This window comes from Ostrinia furnacalis, unplaced genomic scaffold (genome assembly GCF_004193835.3).
Source record: "Ostrinia furnacalis isolate ACB-3 unplaced genomic scaffold, ASM419383v2 OfSCF6327, whole genome shotgun sequence".
NCBI classification, from domain to species: Eukaryota; Metazoa; Arthropoda; class Insecta; order Lepidoptera; family Crambidae; genus Ostrinia; species Ostrinia furnacalis.
This window is the reverse complement of record NW_021136566.1, coordinates 1-23,323: the sequence shown is the minus strand read 5'-3', so window position 1 is coordinate 23,323 and position 23,323 is coordinate 1. Positions and strand designations below refer to the sequence as shown.

General features: G+C 44.4%; 1 protein-coding gene across 1 annotated transcript; it reads left to right on the top strand.

The window, feature by feature from the left end:
* The first annotated feature begins 201 nt into the window (after nucleotides 1–201).
* On the top strand, nucleotides 202–21,660 carry LOC114362279 (PR domain zinc finger protein 5). Its single transcript, XM_028317594.1, has 16 exons — nucleotides 202–225; nucleotides 1,052–1,172; nucleotides 1,654–3,138; nucleotides 3,536–3,645; nucleotides 4,122–4,220; nucleotides 4,641–4,724; nucleotides 5,057–5,112; nucleotides 6,042–6,176; nucleotides 6,993–7,048; nucleotides 7,141–7,270; nucleotides 8,943–8,996; nucleotides 9,360–9,466; nucleotides 10,153–10,326; nucleotides 20,165–20,285; nucleotides 20,723–20,878; nucleotides 21,446–21,660. Exons 2-16 carry the CDS (start codon nucleotides 1,060–1,062, stop codon nucleotides 21,644–21,646), a joined length of 3,081 nt encoding a protein of 1,026 aa, XP_028173395.1. The 5' UTR covers nucleotides 202–225; nucleotides 1,052–1,059; the 3' UTR covers nucleotides 21,647–21,660.
* The last annotated feature ends 1,663 nt before the right edge of the window (nucleotides 21,661–23,323 follow it).

Below are 23,323 nucleotides of genomic sequence, written 5' to 3'. Positions count from 1 at the left end.
AATATTTGACATCCCTATTCATGACAGCAAAGTGGCTGACCAATCAAATTACAGCATCTGACATTTGCTAACCGGATATTATCTCATTCTCTATGGATTTTAGAATGTTTTTGTTTTGAAATTGACACAAATGGCTTGCAAAATATTAATTCATTTGTTATTTTTCAGTAGATCTGCCAGTTGCTTTTGAAAAATAATGTTTTTTTAGTGAAACAAGATTTCATGGTAAGTTTTGTATGGTTTACATAACTTTTATGAGTAGTTTTAGTGTATTTCTGTGTGAAATTTGGCAAAATATTTGCCAGTTGGGGATTTGTTACTGGCTTGAAATAAAATACTTTGATATGGCCAGTGTCAATAAATAATCATAATAATCATGTTGCCTGATGGTTTCTTGACATGCCTTGGCTGGAAAGGAATCGATTACTTTTTCGAGAAATAAAAGTTAATATTTTAGCCCCAAGTTTCGCAAAACTTTTAAAACTTTTCCGCGATCTTTTACAAACTATTGCATTATTGATTTGTGTCCATATTTTTTAAACATAATATATTTTCCAATGGCTTTTATATTTTATTCAAGTTTCTAGCAGTTCTTGATAATTATTTATAACATGCAGCACTATTTCAGTAATGACTTATAATAAATAGCTTTCTTTGCATTTAAACAAAGTAATATTAAAATATCTAATATGCTTGAATTTACCATCCTACTTACCTGCATATTGCGATATAAAGTTTTTCCTACTCAATCTACAAGGGTACTAAACTACAGGGCTGTTGTATAAGTTTTTTTTATCAATGTTTGAGTAGGTACCTACATACTATAGTCACAAAAAATATTACTTTTTAGATTATATCAAGAAAGTTAAGTATTTAAACCTTTAAAGAAATGTTTAATGCTTTTCTTCTTAACGCATGCATTTCACACAATACTTGTAATTGGCTTCGGACTAAAATATATAATAAGTTTCAATTGTAACAATCCCTTCTTTTTTATTCCAATTTCCCAAGCCCGTTCCTATTTCCTTGACCATAATTATTACCTCTATAGATCCAAATATGGCGCAGGCTCAGCCACCTCTGATAGTCTGCATGGAGAATGTGAGCGGAGAAGAAGTGGCCTTGAGAATTGAACCTACTGACGACTTCCAGTCTTTCCTGGTCAAAGCCAAGTAAGGTTTTGTTGTTTTTGAAGTATTTTTTTGGTTTTTAGATTTTCTTCAACATTATAAGGCTAATGTGAAAAATTCAACTTTTATTAGTATTTAGGCCCCTTAACATTCAGGGCACTTCAAACCACCAGCTCGCACTAAGTGTTTCGATGACTCTTTTATAATGCGAACAGCTAGGGACTGGAATTTGTTGCCTGCTGCTGTCTTTCCCGAAGACTATAATCCGGGTCTTTTCAAGGCGAGAGTGAATAGGCACTTACAGGGCAGATATGTACCATCCTAGACTGCATCCCACTTAAGTTTAGGTGCGATTGTGGTCAAATATCTGCCTTGTTATGCATAAAAAAAAATAGTTTGCTCTATCAATATGTTACAAGTGTTACAACCTGTGAAATCAACACAGTATTCTATTTATATTGTTGTTTTTAAACTATTTTGCCTTAAAAAATATTTTCAGTTAATTAAGTTATTAAAATTCCAGATCGACCCTCGGTTTTGAAGTCGACATAAATTCCGTGACTCGAAACCAGCCAGTGTCCCTAAATGACAATATCTATCAGTTCCTCATGAGCACAGAAAACAATTTAGACTCCCAAGTCATGTCTCTACCAAGTTACGACCAAGTATTATCCCAAACATTCGACCAATCTTTGCCCCAATCATTTGATCAAGCTTTACCCCAACCTTATGACCAAGCACTGCCCTCTCAGAGCTTTGACCAAATGTTGGAACCAAGCAACGATCCCAACGATCTTGAGTATGAACTTGATGATGGCACTCAAATCCGAGCGTCTCAAATACACTTTGACAACGAAGACCCACACGTAGATCTATCAGCAGAGAAGATACCGTTCATCAAATACACTGATGACGTCGACGAATTTGACCTGGAAAATGTTGGGGACGAAGAAACTAGAAAGTACAATATAGTCGAAAGCCCAGTTTCCAGATGGTCCAGCAGAGAAGGCAGTCCTAGACGTAGTTTTGTCAATACGTTGCCTTTTAAACTGGTATGCAACAACACTTCCGTCTTCGAAGCTCAGTTTACAAAGTATTTGGAGTCCAGCACAGCTAAAACATATACCACTTTGAACCCTGTTACTAATAGGAATAAGTCTCCAAGAAGCTTGATAAGAGACAACTATAAAAACTATGACGACAAATTCAAAGGAGATGATTTTACTGGATATACTAGGGAAGAAATTCTCAATATGTTCAAAGATTCTCCAGTTGCTTCTCTCCCGTATGAAGGTCAGAATCTAAACGAGAAACGGCGGCATGTACGCAAAACTGATCCTTCTCGGTCAGTCCATAAGAACTGGAATTCTAAACCTGTAAACTACGACGATGGGATTTTGATAGGAGATGCGGAGAACCAGAATTGTATAATTTGTGGTAAATTCGTTGAGAATAAAATCGAAAAACTTTATGTATTCGATAAAGAAGACCAAAAACGACACCGGGCGTCTCCCCAAAAAAGAACTTCAAGTCACTTAAAGATAATTTGTGAGGGATGCTTAGAAGAAAATTTCAAACCAAGTCGCATGAAGGGCCCAAACCAATCATTGGGCCCTGATGAATACCTGGTGATAAGAAACAATCAGCAGTACATATTCCAGAAGACGAAAAAGATTGACTTCAAAACTACTTTCAACGCAGATTTAATAAACGATAAAGAAATTAATAAGAAGAAAGAGAACGAAAAAGTAGAGTTTGTCAAAGTTGAAATTGGGTCTGATGGGGAAATAGTAACTAAACCTATAGACAATGATCCCAGGTGTACAGACGATGTTGTTATCGTTAAAGATGAGGATAACGATGAAAGCTCTAGCGATGTGGAAATCATAGAGCCTGCGGATATAGACGAAAACATCATAGACAATTTGGAAGACGCAGATGAAGATGTTAAGGAGTTTTTGGGAAAATATCAAGCTGATAATAATACGGAAACTGAATTGAAATGCAGGTCAGCATACACTGGTAGTTTGTAGTCCAAAAGACATTTAATAGATTTAGGACATTCTTGAAAAAAGCGCAAAATAACACAAAAAAAAAGAAGTAGATATAAAACCCAAATCAAATTGAGAAAAAATCATTCTAAAATTGGCTTAAATTACATATCAGTGTCTCCAACCAACAGTCCAATATTTGACGCGTATACAACTGAATCAATGTAGTTAGGTGCAAAGGTAAAGAGAAAATCGTTGACTTTGGGAAAACATAGTAAATCCCAGTTTTTGAAAGGGGAACGTTTTATAAGGTCTTCCTTCTGCAACAGAGCTAAAACCATGCGCAAAAGCTAGTTAACAATAAATTTCTGCTGCTGTCAAATGTTGGTTTATTAATTTCCAATCGATCCACAGGTTTTGCGAAAAGATCTTTGCTGAGCTATCGGAAGTCATGGATCATGGAGAAGAACATAAGCACGATTTGGAAGACGGGGCGGTCTACCCTTGCCCCCTTTGTGATTACGGTTAGATCATCATCATCATCATCATCATCAGTTCACTGTCTCGCCTGAAACACAGGTTTTAACCTAGTTCAGGAAAAAACAGGGACTAACCAAACATATTTCCGAAGTTCTGAACCGTAGCTGAGCGGAGAAGTTTTTTTTATCCAGATCGAGGAATTCTGGGCCTACACCTCACCTGATGGACCCGGATTCTGCAACTCAGTTATGTGGAAATAACGCAATCTGATTGGTCAGTCTTATTCTCCACGACCCTCTAATTTACCAGAGGCAGATGGAGGATTTGGCTTACAGGCTTACACCCTACACTCCCTACGCTGGCCAGACGGGTTGGGGAGGCCTGATGTTCACGTATTTGTTCCTTAGTCACCTTTACGACGTCCACGGGAAGAGTGGGATTATGTTTATAGAATTTACTAAACAAATTCGTCATTATGAGAGTAATCAATTGTTTTCCTTTGATGCAAATTTACTTGCAGGATATTCAAATGCAAAATGGCTGAAAGGTCATTTGAAGGCGGCTCATGAGAAGAAAGAAGTTCAGAAACCTATGGACAGTGATGAGATGATCAAAAAAGGTAAATAAGTTGTTGTATAAATGAAGAAGTAAGAAATTGCATTTCTTTCTAAAGCCTGGTCCGCGCTCGCACACTCACAGTCGCGACAGCAATATAATTACGCGCGAGCGATAAGGATGGGTAGCTTGGGGTCATTGGACGGGATTCTACGTGCTCACGGACCAGGCTTTAGCAACCATTTTTATGTATACCCTTACCCAGCTGCAAAAAAATTCTAGCTTCTTCGTTTAAGCCAAATGACGTCCACTTTCGGACAAAGACCTCCCCCAAGGAGCCTTTGTTTAGTTTGTAAAAATGCAAAATGATACTTTTTTATCCATCTATATCTCACTCTCTCTCTCTCTGTCGTTCTATCTAGCTATTTCTGCTAAACATTGTGGTACGTAAGCAGTTATAATAAATTCCATTTTGTATCTTCAGAAGATGGAAAGTCAAAACCAGCGTCTCCCATCGCCAGAAGGACTCGAAGTTCTTGCAAGAGAACTGAGAACGACGGTAGCAAAGGTTTGTAATTTTATTATGTACCCTCACAAAACGTTAAGGCTTGCGTGAAAGAGAAACAAAAAGGTGCTAAGTACCCACACAAAACGTTTAGGTTTGAGTGAAAGATAAACAATAAAAAAGGTAAGAAGTACCCTCACAAATGTTAGAGCTTGAGTGAAAGGGACAAACAAATTAAAAAGGTGTTTTAAGTACCCTCAAATACAGTGGAGTGAAAGAGACAAGCTCATTTGAACAGAAAATGGTCTTCGTCGTCTATAGAGTATTTAATTTTCTTGTCATCATGGTAAAATAAACATTAATTTGGTCTTTAACATATTTTTCCAATTTTCTAGAGAGTCCTGTACCACCATTAGACAACGTGGGCAAGTTACTCAGCAACGCTGAATCGGTTTGTGTAGTTTTCATTTTACTTTATTTGCTGTTCAATTTAGTTCGTATTAGTTTTTGCGCGCGACTTGTTCCTCGTAGATTATAAATTATGAAAAAATTGCCTAAGTTTTGTTTGTACTAAAGCCCGGTCGCCGAGCACGTAGAATTTCGTCCAATGACTCCAAGCTACCCATCCTTATCGCTCGCGCGTAATTATATTGCTGTCGCGACTGTACGACGGGGCGTTCGCACTTAGTGTGCGAGCGCGACAACATAATTACGTGCGAGCGATAAAGATGGGTAGCTTGGAATTTGTTGATACCCACTAGCTATAGTCGGCGACCGGACTATAGATAGTGGGTATCAACAAAATCTCCTTTGAGAGTAAACGGGACTATTCCCACCTCTCGTTCCCACCGCTGCAACTCCTGTCTAGCCAGGCTACAGCTTGACCGCCAACAACCCAACCAGTGAAGGTCAAGTTTGTCCCGGGGGAAAGTTAAACTGTCATTGGACCCGCAACGAAATTAATCAGAAGAACATTAGGAGAAGTTCCTAATTAAGGTTCGACTTCCCTCCAGTGCAAAGCAAAGGTTTAAGTAACATTTATGAAAAGATACACAACACACAGATCACAGAAACTAAAGGGAGATGTGACAAGGGGGCGGGGCCGGTGTCGCAGCAATATGCCCAAAAACAGAACACATTGCTCGTGACAGCAGCGACGTCATAATGCAAACAGTTTACATTGTTTGCTTAGTACTAAAGATTATTCGAACGTTGAGTACTGATACTGCAGTGGATAATGAGCACATTTTGATTACTTTGTGTGTGAATTTATAATGCTGAGTTTTGAACTCAGCGCATTAATTGGCATCTTTCTATATCTCTATGAAATGTACCATGTCACCATGATTGTAAACGTAAAATCTTCACCAAACCTTACAGGCGGATTCTACCTTACTGATCAAAACAGAGGTGAAGCAAGAAGCCCTGGCCAGCAGCGATGATGAGATCTGGATAGTTCAGACCGGTGATGATGATGCCACCAAACAGTTGGAGAGCCTGTTCAATGCGGCGAAGGTAAATGCTATTAAAACAGGTATTCCCCTGGTATAGTCTGGTCTGCGAGCACGTAGAATTTTGTCCAATGACCCCAAGCTACCCATCCTTATCGCTCGCGCGTAATTATACTGCTGTCGCGACTGTACGACGGGCGCCCGCAGTGAGTGTACGAGCGCGACAGCAACATAATTACGCGCGAGCGATAAGGATGGGTAGCTTGGGGTCATTGGACAAAATTATACGTGCTCACAGACCGGCCTTTAGTTTAGTACCTATAGCTGGACTTTTTTCGCATTTTCTATTAGACTTAGGTACTCCTACCTACCTAGATCATACCAGATTGCCAATTTTCAGATGGTTGCACGGCTTGTTACTACCGAGACATCCATTTTTTTGCAGGAACTGTTTTTTGCAGGATCTCCTTTAGTATTTTACTCATGCATGATTCGTGTTCAGTGTTATGCGGGATCGCGCAAAACTGTATTGCCGTGGGAACAAACCCTCAGAGAAAGATTAAGAGTAGGCGCACACCGTTGATTTTTAGTTGGCCGATAGTTGTGACCGATTTTAATTTGTATGAAGAATCGGCCAAATCGAATCGGCGTAGTGTGCGCACTCCCATACATGCCCATGCTGATCAACTACCCGACTAAACTATCGGCCGACGAAAAATCAACGGTGTGCGCCTACTCTAAGAATTTGTGCTTGTCAATCTGCCAGGCTTCTGCATTTTATAAGCATGTTCCAGCCATGGCCTTTCATCTCCATTCATTTTCTATAGAGAGCATGACAAATAAAAAACAACACTCGTTTGATCAGATATGACATTTTCAGGGCCACCAGAAACAAGAGACTTGTCCAAAGACTATTCACAAATGCTTCAACTGTAGGTAAGTTTGAATATCAAATTATCATCTACCTACATGTTTCGTTCAATTTTAATTTTGTAGTCATTATTTATAATATTTATGTAATTTTGTAGTCGAATCTTCACATCAGAAGTGTGCCTATCCTCCCATAAGTGCAGAATCCCTCGTCGTGGCAGAAAGAGAAAGTCCGAGAGTAAAGAGGACAGCGCTATCTGCGTACCCACTAAGGAGGATTTCCTAAAGGTTAATATGATGCGGGTAGTTTGAAACTTTTTGTATGTCTACCTTCAGTTTATTATTTACTGTACCGAATGAAATAGTGATATTAGTCTGTCTCCTTTTGCGCTATTTGCATGTCGACAAAGAAGGATTTCATAAAGGTTAATATGATGCGGATAGTTAGAAAATAACATTTATGTGCCTACCTTCAATTTGTTATTTACTGTACCGAATGAAATAGTGATATAGTTTGTTTCATTTTGCGCTATTTGCATGCTGACATAATAAAAATTTTATAAAGTTTAATATGGTGGGGGTAGACGGAAAGTTAAAATTTGTGTGGCCTACCTTCAGTTTGTTATTTATTGTGCCAAATGAAATAGTAATATAGTCTGACTCATTTTGCGCTAAGGGAGATATTGATGTGGGGTAGGCGGAAACTACTATTTGCATGCCTACCTTCAGTTTCTTATTTATTGCACCGACTGAAATAGAAATATAGTCCGTCTCGTTTTGCGCTATTTGCATGCCGACTAGGAAGGATTTCATAAAAGTTATTTTGATGCGGGTAGTTAGAAAATAACATTTATGTGCCTACCTTCAATTTGTTATTTACTTTACCGAATGAAATAGTGATATAGTTTTCATTTTGAGCTATTTGCGTGCTGACATAAGATTTTCTAAAGGTTAGTAAGGTGCGGGTAGTCTGAAACTACAATTTGTATGCCTACCTTCAGTTTCTTATTTATTGCACCGAATGAAATAGAAATATAGTCCGTCTCGTTTTGCGCTATTTGCATGCCGACTAGAAAGGATTTCATAAAAGTTATTTTGATGTGGGTAGTCAGAAAATAACATTTGTATGCCTACCATCAGTTTGTTATTTACTGTGAAACAGAGATAGTACCTAATATAAGCCTGTCTCGCTTAGCTTAAGGATTTGAATAATTTGTAGTTGTATTTTTCTAATCTGAGATTATGTTTCTAAAGCCTAGTCCGTGAACACGTAAATTTTGTCCAATGACCCCAAGCTACCCATCCTTATCGCTCGCGCGTAATTATATTGCTGTCGCGACTGTCAGACGGGCGCCCGCGGTGAGTGTGCGAGCGCGACAGCAACATTATTACGCGCAAGCGATAAGGATGGTTAGCTTGGGGTCATTGGACAAAATTCTACGTGCTCACGGACCAGGCTTTAGTAGATTATTTAAAATGTTGCTGCAAAGTATGTAGTAGCACAGAATAATAATAAGTATAAACCGCGTAGAAAAAAGTCCTTTGATACCTAGTTAAGTCTTGGATTAATTCTTAAGCAGGCTCAAAAAAAAGTTATTGGTTTTCAACCGTATCTTCACAGCATTAAGTTCAAATTGATTTGGTGACTAATTTTAACCAAGGCCTGGTTAAGGGTTAAATAGTAACACGGAAAATAAATGAATGTTACAGCTGTTTAGGTATATAGTTATTTTATTTATTATTCTCACATTTATTCTACTCAATTAAGTATTTTCAATTTATTTAAATTAGTTATAACGGGACTTTTTTACTTTTTGGCGTTTAACTTTTTTAAACTTTCAAAGTCTATCAAATCACAGTGCCTGAAACTTCAAAGTTTGGCACAGTTTTTGTGGAAATCGTTTCTCATTTAACTTTGAATGATAATAAAATAAAATTGATTGATTTGATTTGATTTCAGAGAGCGCAAGGCCGACCTAGGGTAGTAACGCCTGATAACGACTTGCTAGTTGTGGTAAGATATCTGTTCTACCAATAGTTCTGGGTATTTTTCTATTAATAGGTACTAATATAGATCGTGTCATCCACGAAGAAGCGCCCCACCGTTCTTCCGCTAATGTTTGAGTGTTATCGGTACACGCTAAATGATCCATGAGTGCCCACGCACACTACAATAATGCCGCTCGGATTGGTCGGATCAAACTCCCCGCACCCCGCGCGACCGAGACCATAAATTGGTGGGGCGCGTCTTCGTGGATGAAACGAACGTGGATTCTGGGTATTTTTCTATTAATACTGTATTGTTCCTACAGGGTATTGCACATCTGGCTATCTGCACATCAGCTTTAAAAAAATGAACAAAATCTTTGCTTTCCAGAGACCACGCCGCAGGAAGAATAAAGAACCGACATCTGATCCCCAAATAGTGACGTGCCATAACTGCAACGAATCTTTCACTTCTAAAGTACGGCTGAAGTTTCACATGTAAGTTGGCAGTTATATGTATATATAGGTATACTTTACCGCTTTGACGTTACTTTGTATAAACCAACTACTAATTATTTCGTATTCCTACCACTATATTCCTTATTCTAACCACCGTATTTCCTACATCGAACTTCCTGTCCCTATATTTCCTTTTCGCACCACGTAGGCAGTTCCACGAGACCTCCACCTCTGCCGGGCCATCTCGCTATTCGTATGCACTGTACCTTAGGCCAGGGGTTCCCAAACTATGCGTTCTGACACCCTGAGGCCTCCGGAGTTCTTCTCAAACTTGAGCCCTATTTTGATTGATTTGATTGATGTGTCGCAAATAAATATTACCCGGTCTAAATGCCCTATTTCTATTCCCTACCACATAGGCAATTCCATGAGACCCTCACCCTTATCGATCTCGCTAGTCCTGTGCACTGTATTTAGGTATTTGTATTTTTTTGAAAGTATTGAACTTTTTTTTTATAACACCAAGCCTAGATCCCGTATATTCTCTATTCCTACCACTATATTTTATCATCATCATTTCAGCTATAGGATGTCCACTGCTGAACATAGGCCTCCCCCAATGCTTTCCATGTTGATCGATTGGTAGCAGCCTGAGTCCAGCATTCCTTGTTCCAACCACTATATTCCCTATTCCACCCACTATATCCCCTATCCCCACCACATAGGCAGTTCCACGAGACCCCCACTCTTCCCGGTCAGTCCCGCTATTCCTGCTCGGCGTGCGGCGAGCAGCAGTTCGCGACGGAGACGGCGCTGTTCGACCACGTGCACTTCCAGCACCACCGGCGCCGGCGCTGGCGCTGCCCCGTCGCGGGCTGCGGGAAGAGCTTCTACCTCAGGTGGGCAGGAGGTCCCAGGGTCTAGGAGAGATGGGAGCAGTGGAGGCAGGCTCTACCTGAGGTGGGCTGAGGAGTTCTCAGAGTCTTCGGTAGGCAGAGACTTCAGAAAGACTGGGAGCAGCGGTAACAGATTCTACCAGTAGTGAGTCTGCAGGAGCCCAGAGCTGACGTCATTAGAGAGACAGAGACGGGAAGAAGACTGGGAGCAATGGAGAGAGGTTTTGCCTGTGATGGGAGCCAGGAGACCAGAGAGTGTCTGTTAGAGAGTGTCAAGGAGTCTACAGAAGCCAGAGCGACTGGCGGCTGACGTACGGGACACAAGCAGTGACAGGGACCAGCTGAGAGAGCTTCTAACTATGGTAAAGTATCTTACAGGAGTGTACAGCAGGCTAGAGCGTCTAGAGTGTCATAAACATAGCGCAGGGAGTTTTAGGATCAGGGGAAAAGCTTCTCCCTAAGGTGCTGGACCTTGCAAGAGTCCGTAGCTGGCTGGAGCGGCTGGCGGTAGATGTAAAGAAGGAGCTCTTATCTAGGAGTTACTATAGCTGGTCAAATGGGGCTAAGCTAGTCAAGAAGTTCTCACTCTTAAGAACTAGGTGGTAAGCTCCACAGTCCCGCCACTCGTGCGGCGTGCGGCGAGCAGCAGTTCGCGACGGAGACGGCGCTGTTCGACCACGTGCACTTCCAGCACCACCGGCGCCGGCGCTGGCGCTGCCCCGTCGCGGGCTGCGGGAAGAGCTTCTACCTCAGGTGGGCAGGATAGGAGTTCCCAGGGTCTAGGATAGGAGAGCAGTGAAAAAAGCTACTACCTGAGGAGCGCTGCAGGAGTTCTCAGGATCTAGGAGGAGAGAAACAATTCCCAGGGTCTACCTGAGGTGGGCACAGGAGTAAATAGGGTCTAGCATAGAAGCAGTGACGAGAACTTCAACTTGTAGTGGGCGGCAGGAGTTCTCAGGATCTAGGGTAGGTGGAGACTGGAAGCAGAGACAGATTCTACCAGAAGTGAGTCACAGGAGCCCAGAGGTGACGTCAGCAGAGAGGCAAAGACGAGAAGAAGACTAGGAGCAGCGGAGAGAGCTTCTGCCTGTGATGGGAGCTCAAGGAGTCTACAATAGCCAGAGCGATCGGCAGCAGACGTGCGAGACACAAGCAGTGACTGGGACCAGCTGAGAGAGCTTCTACCAGGGGTAAGGTGTCTTGCAGCATGACGTCTTCCAAGAGTCTAGTCGCCAGTCGCTTGGAGCTGCTGGCGTCTGACGTAAAAGGCGTAGAGAGTGTCTAGAACTAGAGGGAGAAGCTTCCATCTAGGAGTCTGCAAAGATGGTCAAAGAGGATGACGTAAGATGCACGGAACACAAGCAGTTCTGACTCTTAAGACCAGGTGGTAAGCTCCACAGTCCCGCCACTCGTGCGCGGCGTGCGGCGAGCAGCAGTTCGCGACGGAGACGGCGCTGTTCGACCACGTGCACTTCCAGCACCACCGGCGCCGGCGCTGGCGCTGCCCCGTCGCGGGCTGCGGGAAGAGCTTCTACCTCAGGTGGGTCCTACAGGGGTCCACAGGATCTAGGAGGAGATCAGCGAAGAAAGCTACTACCTGAGGAGGATTGCAGGAGTTAATAGGGTCTTGGAGGAGAGCAACAAAGAGCTTCTAGCTTAGGAGTCCAGGGCTGACGTCATCAGATAGGCAGAGATGGGAGATAGACTGGGAGCAGCGAAGAGAGGTTCTAAACTGAGGTGGGCTGCAGGATTTCTCAGGGTTTAGATGTGGAAGCAGCGGAGAGATTCTACCTGAGCTGGGGCTGTAGGAGATCAGGGCTGACGTCATCAGATAAGCAGTGATGGGAGAAAAACTGGGAGCAGCGAAGAGAGCCTCTACCTGAGGTAGGCAGAGGAGTTTCCAGGCTCTAGAAGAGATGGGAGCAGCTGAGAAAGCTTCTAACTATGGTGGGCTTAGGAGTCCAGGGCTGACGTCATCAGATAGGCAGAGACAGGAGGAAGAGTAGTAGCAGTGGAGAGAGGTTCTGCCTGTGATGGGAGCCAGACCAGAGAGTGTCTGTTAGGGAGTGTCCAGGAGTCTACAGTAGCCAGAGTGATTGGCAGCAGACGTACGGGACACAGGCAGTGACAGGAGCCAGCTGAGAGAGCTTCTAACTAGGGTAAAGTATCTTACAGGAGTGTACAGCTGGCTAGAGCATCTGGAGTGTCATACACATGGCGAAGGGAGTGTCTAGGATCAGGGAAAAAGCTTTTCCCTTAGGTGCTGGACCTTGCAAGGGTCCTTAGCAGACTGAAGCGGCTGGCGGTACATGTAGGGGACAAATGGAGTGTCTGGGACTATAGAGAGAAGCTCCTATATAGTAGTTACTATAGCTAGTCAAATGGGGCTAAGCTAGTCAAGCAGTTCTCACTCTTTAGACCAGGTGGTAAGCTCAACAGTCCCGCTACTCGTGCGCGGCGTGCGGCGAGCAGCAGTTCGCGACGGAGACGGCGCTGTTCGACCACGTGCACTTCCAGCACCACCGGCGCCGGCGCTGGCGCTGCCCCGTCGCGGGCTGCGGGAAGAGCTTCTACCTCAGGTGGGCCCTACAGGAGTCCACAGGATATAGGAGGAGATCAGCGAAGAAAGCTACTACCTGAGGAGGATTGCAGGAGTTAATAGGGTCTTGGAGGAGAGCAACAAAGAGCTTCTAGCTTAGGAGTCCAGGGCTGACGTCATCAGATAGGCAGAGATGGGAGATAGACTGGGAGCAGCGAAGAGAGGTTCTAAACTGAGGTGGGCTGCAGGATTTCTCAGGGTCTAGATGTGGAAGCAGCGGAGAGAGATTCTACCTGAGCTGGGGCTGTAGGAGATCAGGGCTGACGTCATCAGATAGACAGAGATGGGAAAAAGACTGGAAGCAGCGGAGAGAGCTCCTGCCTGAGGCAAGGTTCCAAGGTCTAGAGCTGGCCGGAGCAACTATAGCGAGTGTGATGTATGGGATGCAGATGCTCTCTACGTTGATCGCAGATACTAATCTGGGATCAACGAAGAGAGCTTCTACCTAAGGTATGATGTCTTCCAGGAGTGTAAAACCCATTGGAGCAGCTTGCGTCTTATGTACGAAGAATAGAGTGTCTGGGACTATAGGGAGAAACTTCTATCTAGGAGTCACTAACTGCGTCAAATGGGGCTTCCATCTAGGAGTCTACAAAGCTGGTCGTTGCAGATGTCTTGGTTCCGACGTAAGTCACATGTAATACAAGCAGTTCTCACTCTTAAGACTAGGTGGCAAGCTCCACAGTCCCGCCACTCGTGCGGCGTGCGGCGAGCAGCAGTTCGCGACGGAGACGGCGCTGTTCGACCACGTGCACTTCCAGCACCACCGGCGCCGGCGCTGGCGCTGCCCCGTCGCGGGCTGCGGGAAGAGCTTCTACCTCAGGTGGGTCCTACAGAGGTCCACAGGATCTAGGAAAGTACTCCTACGTGAGGTGGACAGAGGAGTTCCCAAGGTCTAGGAGAGATAGGAGCAGCTGAGAGAGCTTCTAGAGGTGGAGTGTGATGTGTGAGGCGCAGGGAGTGGCTGCTGAGTGGCCAGCTGAAAAGCTTCTGCCTAAGGTGCTGGATCTTGCAAGAGTCCAAGGCTGAAGGGTCTGGATAATAGGACATAGGATATGCAGAGGCAGGGAGCAATAAAAAGAGCTTCTACCTGGAGTAAAGTGTCTTGCAGGAGGTTACAGCCACTGAGGCGGCTGGTGGAAGACATACGAGGGCGCAGGGAATGGCTGGAATCAACGAAGAAAACTTCTATCTAAGTTGTGACGCCTTCCAAGTGTCTACAGCCGCTTGGAGCACTGGCGTCTGACGTAAAGGCGTAGGGAGTGTCTAGAAGTATAAGAAGCTTACATCTTGTAGGAGTCACTACAGGGCTTTCATCTAAGAGTCTGCAAAGCTGGTCAAAGCGGATGACGTAAGATGCTCGGAACGCAAGCAGTTCTCACTCTTAAGACCAGGTGTTAAGCTCCACAGTCCCGCCACTCGTGCGCGGCGTGCGGCGAGCAGCAGTTCGCGACGGAGACGGCGCTGTTCGACCACGTGCACTTCCAGCACCACCGGCGCCGGCGCTGGCGCTGCCCCGTCGCGGGCTGCGGGAAGAGCTTCTACCTCAGGTGGGTCCTACAGGGGTCCACAGGATCTAGGAAAGTACTCCTACGTGAGGTGGACAGAGGAGTTCCCAGGGTCTAGGGCAGACAGAGACTGAGACCAGCGTAGAGAGGTTCTACCAGAAGTTTCCAGGGTCTAGGAGAGATAGGAGCAGCTGAGAGAGCTTCTACAGCTGGAGTGTGATGTGTGAGGCGCAGGGAGTGGCTGTGACCAGCTGAAAAGCTCTGCCTAAGGTGCTGGATCTTGCAAGAGTCCAAGACTGGAGTGTCTGGAGTAGGGCTTGAATACCGGAATTCCGGAATTTCGTAACTCCGGAATTTCGGATACATTTTTTCCGATATTTCAATTCCGGAACTGAAGCCAATATCGTATTCCGATATTGAAATTTTTCATAAATTATTTTAAGTTTTCAAAACGTTTAAGTATCAAAATAGGTTCTTAGATAAGGAAGTCCTTGATATATGTATTCGCAACTTTATTAGCCCTTTCGGACCGCTCCAATACAATTGTGCGGGTTACAAAATCGAGATTATCTCATTAGTTTTACATTAAAAGTGGATGGGCTGAGTATCGTACGATTGTGCGGGATGCGTTCTTTCACCTCCCGTGCAAATTTTGTCCGAAGCGCAGTTGGTGAGCAGGTTACAACCTGTACAGTTCATGACTGATTGCGCTCCCCGACTTGGCGAAAGAAAGTACCTACTATGGTTTTATTTTATAATTGTAGTAATTTACAAGTTATTGATTAAACAAATAGATAAAAATAGCATCTTTTTGTGATAACAGTGACTAATTGTAAGCAAAGACTTTGGCATAATGGCTTAACGAACTTTACTGACACAATTGTATCGACGTGGGCCCTACAATACCTTATGCGTATTTTAAGTTTCTCATAATTATTAATTTTTCATGGTTTCCGCACCATGTTTCCGATTTTAAACGACGCTACTATCGCAGAGATGCTCAATACATCTGGGGATGAGAGCGATGACAATGACAAAAGCTAGTTTCGGCTACTTCAGATGAACTACTCCTCTTCTTCTGATGAAGGCTCAGACATTCATGACGATACATACCTCTGAGTATGCAAGCGGCATAGCAGACGAAGCCCTTCAATCGTCAACATCTTCCAGGAGATGCAGTTCATGATCCAGGAGATATTAAAACTTCATAGAAATATTTCGAGTGCTATATTTACTTTTGAGCTCATGGAACAGATGGTTTTGCCCACAAATCAATATTAAATGGCAAATATTGGTATAAAAATGAAACCTCTTTATTCCTTACTGGTTATAAATACGTTTTTCGGAATTCATGCCATTGATAAAATTTCCAAAACCCTTACAATTTTGACCCTCACAATTGTACGTGGGAAGTGAAGGGCCCAGTTTGATACAATTGTTGGTATATGAATTTTCCAAGATGGCGGCGGAAAATCTGGAAAATTATAGCGGATTCGTAATCTGCGGCCCCAAATTACCTAAAATTCTTCTTCAAAATTACAAATTAATTTCTAGTTTAAGCGCGGGTCCGAAAGGGATAATTTAGTCTAAATATTTTACAAATAAGACATACGTGCATAAATACTTAAATAAGCTATATTTAAAGAAAACATATTATGTAATAACATTTAGTTACAACTTCAAATGTTTGTCACAAAAAACTATTTAAATTAGCAATAAATCGTGTAGCAAATTAAATTATAATCAATTTGCAGTTTTGATATTGTTTGTTTCTCTTGACGCCATGTCGACATGTGCGTTTCTTACGAATGCGAGGCAACACTGGCTGCACGAAGCTAGCGTGGGGTGCGGTACCAGGTGTGCAGGGTACAAGGTGCTTCGACCTGGTTTCGCATTGTGAAGACATTTTATTACTTCCGTGCGGTACCAGGTCTAAAAACCTGATATTAAGGTAGGTACATCATTGGATTCTATTTTAAGAATACATCATAGATATACAGGGTGACTTTTGTATCAGTATCCAAATTTTAATATAATAATCTATGAAGCGAAAGACAAAACACGTATTTTTTATTTTTGTATCGTCCAGTACAAACATGTCAAAATAAAGCACCCAGAAACAGTATGAAAAAACACTTACACCGTGGTCACGGCTGACTCGCTTACGCACGCACACACGTACGCGCCTGCCCGCGCCGCATTTCATTCATTGCGATACGATTTATAAGTTGTCGATTTTCCCTTCATACTTTCACGGGCTTAGGACCGTTAAAATGCAAAAGATTTCAAAGTGGTAAATGAGTTTTAATTAAACAGACTTACTAATTTATGGTAGAAAAATTAAATACCTACGTCAATAATTACGCTATCAAAAAGAAAATAAAATCACCGAGAGCCGTAACACNTGTGCCTATGTCACTCTGTAGTCGGCGACAAAAAGAAAAAAACATGCACTTCGTAACTTAGCGTGGACCGCCAGATTACTGCGTCTGTTTGTTTTAAAATATGTAATTGCGATAACTGTTTTTAAGTGCGTGCACCGATTGAATGAATAAGAATGAGCTGTGTTCCGCTCCATCAAAAATAACGCCAACTCTTTTGAACTAAAATGTTAAAAAGAGATAGATAATGTGTTTCTCTGTGGTCGGGGATTCCCAGTAAAATAAACTGTATGTATGTAGTGCTACGACCGAACGGATTGAGCACTGCGTTCCATTCTAGTGTTGCCAACACATCGTTTTTTTTTCGCTTACAGAGATGGGAATATAAAGGGGCGCCGCTTAACGGCGCCCCTCAAAGTCCGGCGCCCCTGGGCGGTCGCCCAACCGCGCCCTACCCTAACGCCGGTACTGGCCGTAGTCGGGTAAAAATGGCAATGGGCAGGGCACATAGTACGTAGAACAGACGGCCGATGGGGTAAGGTTCTAAAGTGGAGGCCACATACGTGTACGTGTTTGTCGGGAAGCGCTTTCTTTTTTTAACCAACTCCGGAACTAGAACCGGAATTCCGGAGTTGAAAACTATCCGATATTGCAAGCCCTAGTCTGGAGTCTGATGTAACACGACCAAACGACCATAGGATATGTAGAGAGGCTGGGAGCAGCAAAGAAAGTTTCTAACTGAAGAAGGTTCCTTGTAGGAGTCTACAGCTGCTGAGGCGGCTGGTGGAAGCCATATGAGAGCGCAGAGAGTAGCTGGGATCAACGAAGAAAACTTCTACCTAAGGTGTGACGTCTTCCAAGTGTCTACAGACGCTTGAAGCGGCTGGCGTCTGATGTACGAGGCATAGGAAGTGTCTAGAACTATAAGAAGCTTACATCTAGTAAGAGTCACTACAGCTGGTCAAATGGGGCTTCCATCTAAGAGTCTGCAAAGCTGGTCTTGATTCTGACGTAAGAAGCACGGAACACAAGCAGTTCTCACTCTTAAGACCAGGTGGTAAGCTCCACAGTCCCGCTACTCGTGCGCGGCGTGCGGCGAGCAGCAGTTCGCGACGGAGACGGCGCTGTTCGACCACGTGCACTTCCAGCACCACCGGCGCCGGCGCTGGCGCTGCCCCGTCGCGGGCTGCGGGAAGAGCTTCTACCTCAGGTGGGTCCTACAGGAGACTGAGGCTGGAGAGAGTCAGAGGACATAGGAAAGACAGAGAAAGTGACTTGGAGCAGCGGAGAGAGGTTCTACCAGAAGTTCCCGGGGTCTAGGAGGGGTGGGAGCAGCGGAGAGAACCTCTACCTGAAGTAGACAGAGGAGTTCCCAGGGTCTAAGAGAGATGACGCCTGGGAGTCCAAGGCGTAGGGTAAGGAGATACTGGGAGAAGTGGAGAGAGCTCCTGTCTGTCATGGGAGCTTCAGAAGTCTTCAGTAGCCAGAGCGATTGGCAGCAGACGTACGGGACACAAGCAGTGACTTGGACCAGCTGAGGGAGCTTCTATCAGGGGTAGTGTCTTGCAGCATGACGTCTTCCAAGAGTCTAGTCGCCAGTCGCTTGGAGCGGCTGGCGTCTGACGTAAAAGGCGTAGGGAGTGTATAGAACTAGAGGGAGAAGCTTCCGTCTAAGAGTCTGCAGAGCTAGTCAAAGCGGATGACGTAAGACGCTCGGAACACAAGCAGTTCTCACTCTTAAGACCAGGTGTTAAGCTCCACAGTCCCGCCACTCGTGCGCGGCGTGCGGCGAGCAGCAGTTCGCGACGGAGACGGCGCTGTTCGACCACGTGCACTTCCAGCACCACCGGCGCCGGCGCTGGCGCTGCCCCGTCGCGGGCTGCGGGAAGAGCTTCTACCTCAGGTGGGTCCTACAGGGGTCCACAGGATCTAGGAAAGTACTCCTACGTGAGGTGGACAGAGGAGTTCCCAAGGTCTAGGAGAGATAGGAGCAGCTGAGAGAGCTTCTACAGCTGGAGTGTGATGTGTGAGGCGCAGGGAGTGGCTGTGACCAGCTGAAAAGCTTCTGCCCAAGGTGCTGGATCTTGCAAGAGTCCAAGACTGGAGTGTCTGGAGTCTGATGTAACAGGACATAGGATATGCAGAGGCAGGGAGCAATGGAAAGAGCTTCTACCTGGAGTAAAGTGTCTTGCAGGAGGTTACAGCCACTGAGGTGGCTGGTGGAAGACATACGAGGGCGCAGGGAATGGCTGGAATCAACGAAGAAAACTTCTAAGTTGTGACGCCTTCCAAGTGTCTACAGACGCTTGAAGCGGCTGGCGTCTGATGTACGAGGCACAGGGAGTGTCTAGAACTATAAGAAGCTTACATCTAGTAGGAGTCACTACAGCTGGTCAAATGGGGCTTCCATCTAAGAGTCTGCAAAGCTGGTCTTGATTCTGACGTAAGAAGCACGGAATACAAGCAGTTCTCACTCTTAAGACCAGGTGGTAACTGCCCAGGCGCTGCCCCGTCGCGGGCTGCGGGAAGAGCTTCTACCTCAGGTGGGCAGGAGGCCAAGACTGACGTCACCAGATAGGTAGAGACAGGAGAAAGACTGGGAGCAGCGAAGAAAGCTTCTTCCTAAGGTAGGTAGAGGAGTTCTCAGGGTCTAGGAAAGATGGGAGCAGCTGAGAGATTCAAGCTGAAGTTAGGAGCCTGCAGCAGTTTCTACCTGGCTGGAGAGCAGCAGTGAGGTGAGACCAGCTCTGGAGAGATTGGAGTCTGATAGAACAGAACATAGGATAGGCAGACACTGAGAGGCAGCGAAGAAAGCTTCTAACTGAAGTAAGGTTCCTTGTAGGAGTCCACAGCCGCTGAGGCGGCTAGCTGAAGTTTGGAGCCTTGCAGAAGTCTAGCTGGCTGGAGAGCAGCAGTGAGGTGAAAGAGAGATGGGAACAGCGAAGAGATCGTCAACATGCGGTGACGCCTTCAGGAGTCCAGGGTTTGGGTCTGGGAACAGTGTAGAGAGCTTCTAGCTGAGGTGAGCTCTACAGGTGTCTGATGCTGGAGCGGATGGCGATAGAGATAGATATAGGACAGGGAGAGACTGGGAGCAGCGGAGAAAGCTTCTACTAAGTATGGTACAAAGGTATGTAGGAATCTTCACAGGCGGCTGGAGTGTCTATGTAAGATGTAGGTACACACGGCCACACTGTTAACTATCCATTTCCGTTTTTGCTCTCGCTCTCATCAAATGGTGATTCTTTGCGATAGAATGAGACGACATGACAGGCAATGGATAGTTAACACTGTTGCCGATGGTACAGGAGTTAAGATTTAGAGCAGATGTCAATTAGTACGTTTTTTCGCAGGGCAACACTGACGAAGCACAGTCGCACACACACGGATACAAGGCGGTATGTTTGTGTGACCTGCGGAAAAAGGTTCTTGGATAAGCAGACTTTGGATGAGCATGGTGTCACTCATTTACAGGTAAAAATTAAAACTTGCGATTTTATTTGGGGAATTTTCGAAGGCAAGGTTCTTTAGGTAAATAGAGGAAACAATCGGTCAAGTGTTACTCTATTAGAATTATGACCATGACCATGACTATGACCATACCATCTACTACTACTCGTATTAAAAGAGGGAAGGAAATTAAAAACCCCAAAACTCGATTCTTAGAAATATTGTCCTTTCTCTATTGAAGACAATCTGACAGAGGCTTATAAATAGGGACCTTTAGGCAGCCTCTAGATCGCGGACGAATGTCCTTGGACAATAACACTAGTTTCATTGGGTTCCGGAAGACAGTGTCGAGTTTTAGTTGGGGCCTTCTGATGAAGAGCCTCACATAACCCACAGCCCATCCACATCGGATAAAGGGAACCTTCTGGGGTACACAACTAAAAAGGGTCCATTCTTCTCAGATTAAACCGTTCCAATGCCACATCTGCCTGAAGCAGCTGACGCGGCGCTCGCGTCTTCGAATGCACCTACGGGCCCATGAGGAGGAGCTTACTCCTACATTGGTGCTGGTGTGTGCCGCGTGCCGACGTGCCTTTCGCGGACAGTCGGACGCTCAGGTAGGTCTTACTGACCAGGAAATAGGCTGGTCTGCTGACTGACCAGGAGATAGGTGCACAGGTAGAGACAGCAACCAGGAGTTTTAATTGCAGTAGATATGCCACTTGATCCTTGCTGTAAAGAGACATCAGCCAGGACCATTGCTGCAAGAGAGGTGCATCTTGATGCTTGCTTGCTATAAGAAGATGATACTATAGGTCGCGAGGAGGAGCTTACTCCTCTACCTTGGTGCTGGTGTGTGCCGTGTGCCGACGTGCCTTTCGCGGACAGTCGGACGCTCAGGTAGGACGAAAGAGAATAAAGAATATGCTCAGGTAGGTCTGATTACCCAGGAGATACCATTGCAGTTGAAATGCCCTTGATTCTTGCTATAAACAGACATCAGCCAGGAGATATTATTGCAGTAGAGCTGACTATAAAAAGATATAGCATGCAGCCAGAAGATGTGTCACCTAGTAAGGATGTGGCTCTATAGCGGACTCTAGAAGAAATACCCGGAAGGGATATCAGCCCAGGACTATTACAGGAGAGATACCACTTGATGATTGCTATAATCATCAAGCCAGGAGCTACCACAGGTCACGTGGATCAACATAAAACCGTTCCAATGCCACATTTGCCTCAAGCAGCTGACTCGGCGCTCGCGCTTGCGCATGCATTTGCGAGCTCATGAGGAGGAGCTTACTCCTACATTGGTGCTGGTGTGTGCCGCGTGCCGACGTGCCTTTCGCGGACAGTCGGACGCTCAGGTAGGTCTTAGGCCCTGAACAGACGGTGAAACGCAACTGCAACTGCTAGTTACTTTTGAGTTGCATCTAAGTTTCTGCCATAGCGTCCGTTGAGAGACCACACATGACGCGACCAGTTTGAAACTGTCAGTTTCAGTTTCATTCATCAGAATGATCAGAAAGTTGCAGTTTCATTTCACCGTCTGTTCTGGGCCTTACTGATTAGAAAATAAGCAGGTCGGACTAGTCAGGGAACGTGTAACTTCAGTCAAAATTCCCCAGTCAGTAGGGTAATTCAAGTGCAATCTGTCATTTCAATCTATTCTATTTGTCATTTAGCTTGTTTAATCTGTGCTGAATAAAGTGCACAATATTTAAGCAGGATATGGTTGCACGCGGATTTTTAGAGAGTTAAATCTTTTGGCCAATAGAAAACGTCATAATAGTTATTATATGAACTGGGATTGGTCAATGACTTTTGAAATTAAAATCCGATGGCCTGAAAAAATCGGTTTTTCAACAAACGTCAGTTACGCGCAAGGAGGTTTAGCTATTTATCCATCGAAGTTAATAAGGGAGAAGACATAAGACTAATTTTATTATTTGCCTGCCGCGACCCGGTTTTTACGAACAATGACGATGACGAACGATGAACCAGTAACGAGGAGCACACTTAGCAATGCTTCCAGGTTGCGCCTCGGTATCAATTAAGTAACATTTTCCGTTAAGTTTACTTTATGGCCAACTAAAGGACTTTTGCCGTCTCCATGGACAAACTCGAAGTATGATAACTACAGTCATTGTCAAAATTTTGCACTGCCATTGCCGCTGGATACCATATATCGCTACTATATTCATAGATAATAGACTTTCAGTTAATCGTCAAAATTGACATTGTTTTTTAACCTTTAACTACTGACGTGGGGGCCTCTCAGGCCTTGCAAAAGTCAAATTGTTGAATTTCTCCTCTCCCACGTGCACGACACACGCGAATCTTTTAGTACCTTCAAGTTTCATTGCGCCGAGGCTGTCAACAACGGTGCACATGATTGCACGCGCAATTTCAGTAGGTAAATTAATTTTAAAGTTTCTTGTGGGCCTCTCAGGCCCCCACCTCAGTATTGGCGTAACTTTTTTTGTCTATAGTTTTTATTTAGTTGTCGTCTTTTCTTGAGATAATTTGAAAAAATCTATAATATGGAGCCCACAGCACGTCGTCCGAGAGAAAGCGGTATCTCGGAAGTAAAAATAACCAGCATTTAACGAAAAATAGACGAACAGTAGTTTTTGGCACGTATGCTAGGAAATGATAAGCCTGTACCTGTCTATCAAGATTTAAACGATGAAACCAAGTGCCATACATTAGGGGTCGCAAACCGGGATACCGAATTTCGAAAATACCGGAATACCGGGCCAAATTTAGGTCTAATTAATACCGGTATTCATTTCACAAAAACCGGGATTTTCGGTATTTTCGGTTTTAGTAAAATAAATAAAAAACAAATACAAATAGAAAAATTTACGCGCCGTTTAATTCAAAATACGCGCGCGCGATTTCGTTTTGAGTTGATTGAGTGATAGTCGACGTAAACTCCGCCGCCAACGTCCTGACACCTCTCATCGAAAACATCTGGATGGAAGAGGAACTACTAGACGACTGGAATAAGGGGCTTTTAATTACTGTGCCAAAGAAAGGGTACCTAAGACAGTGTAGCA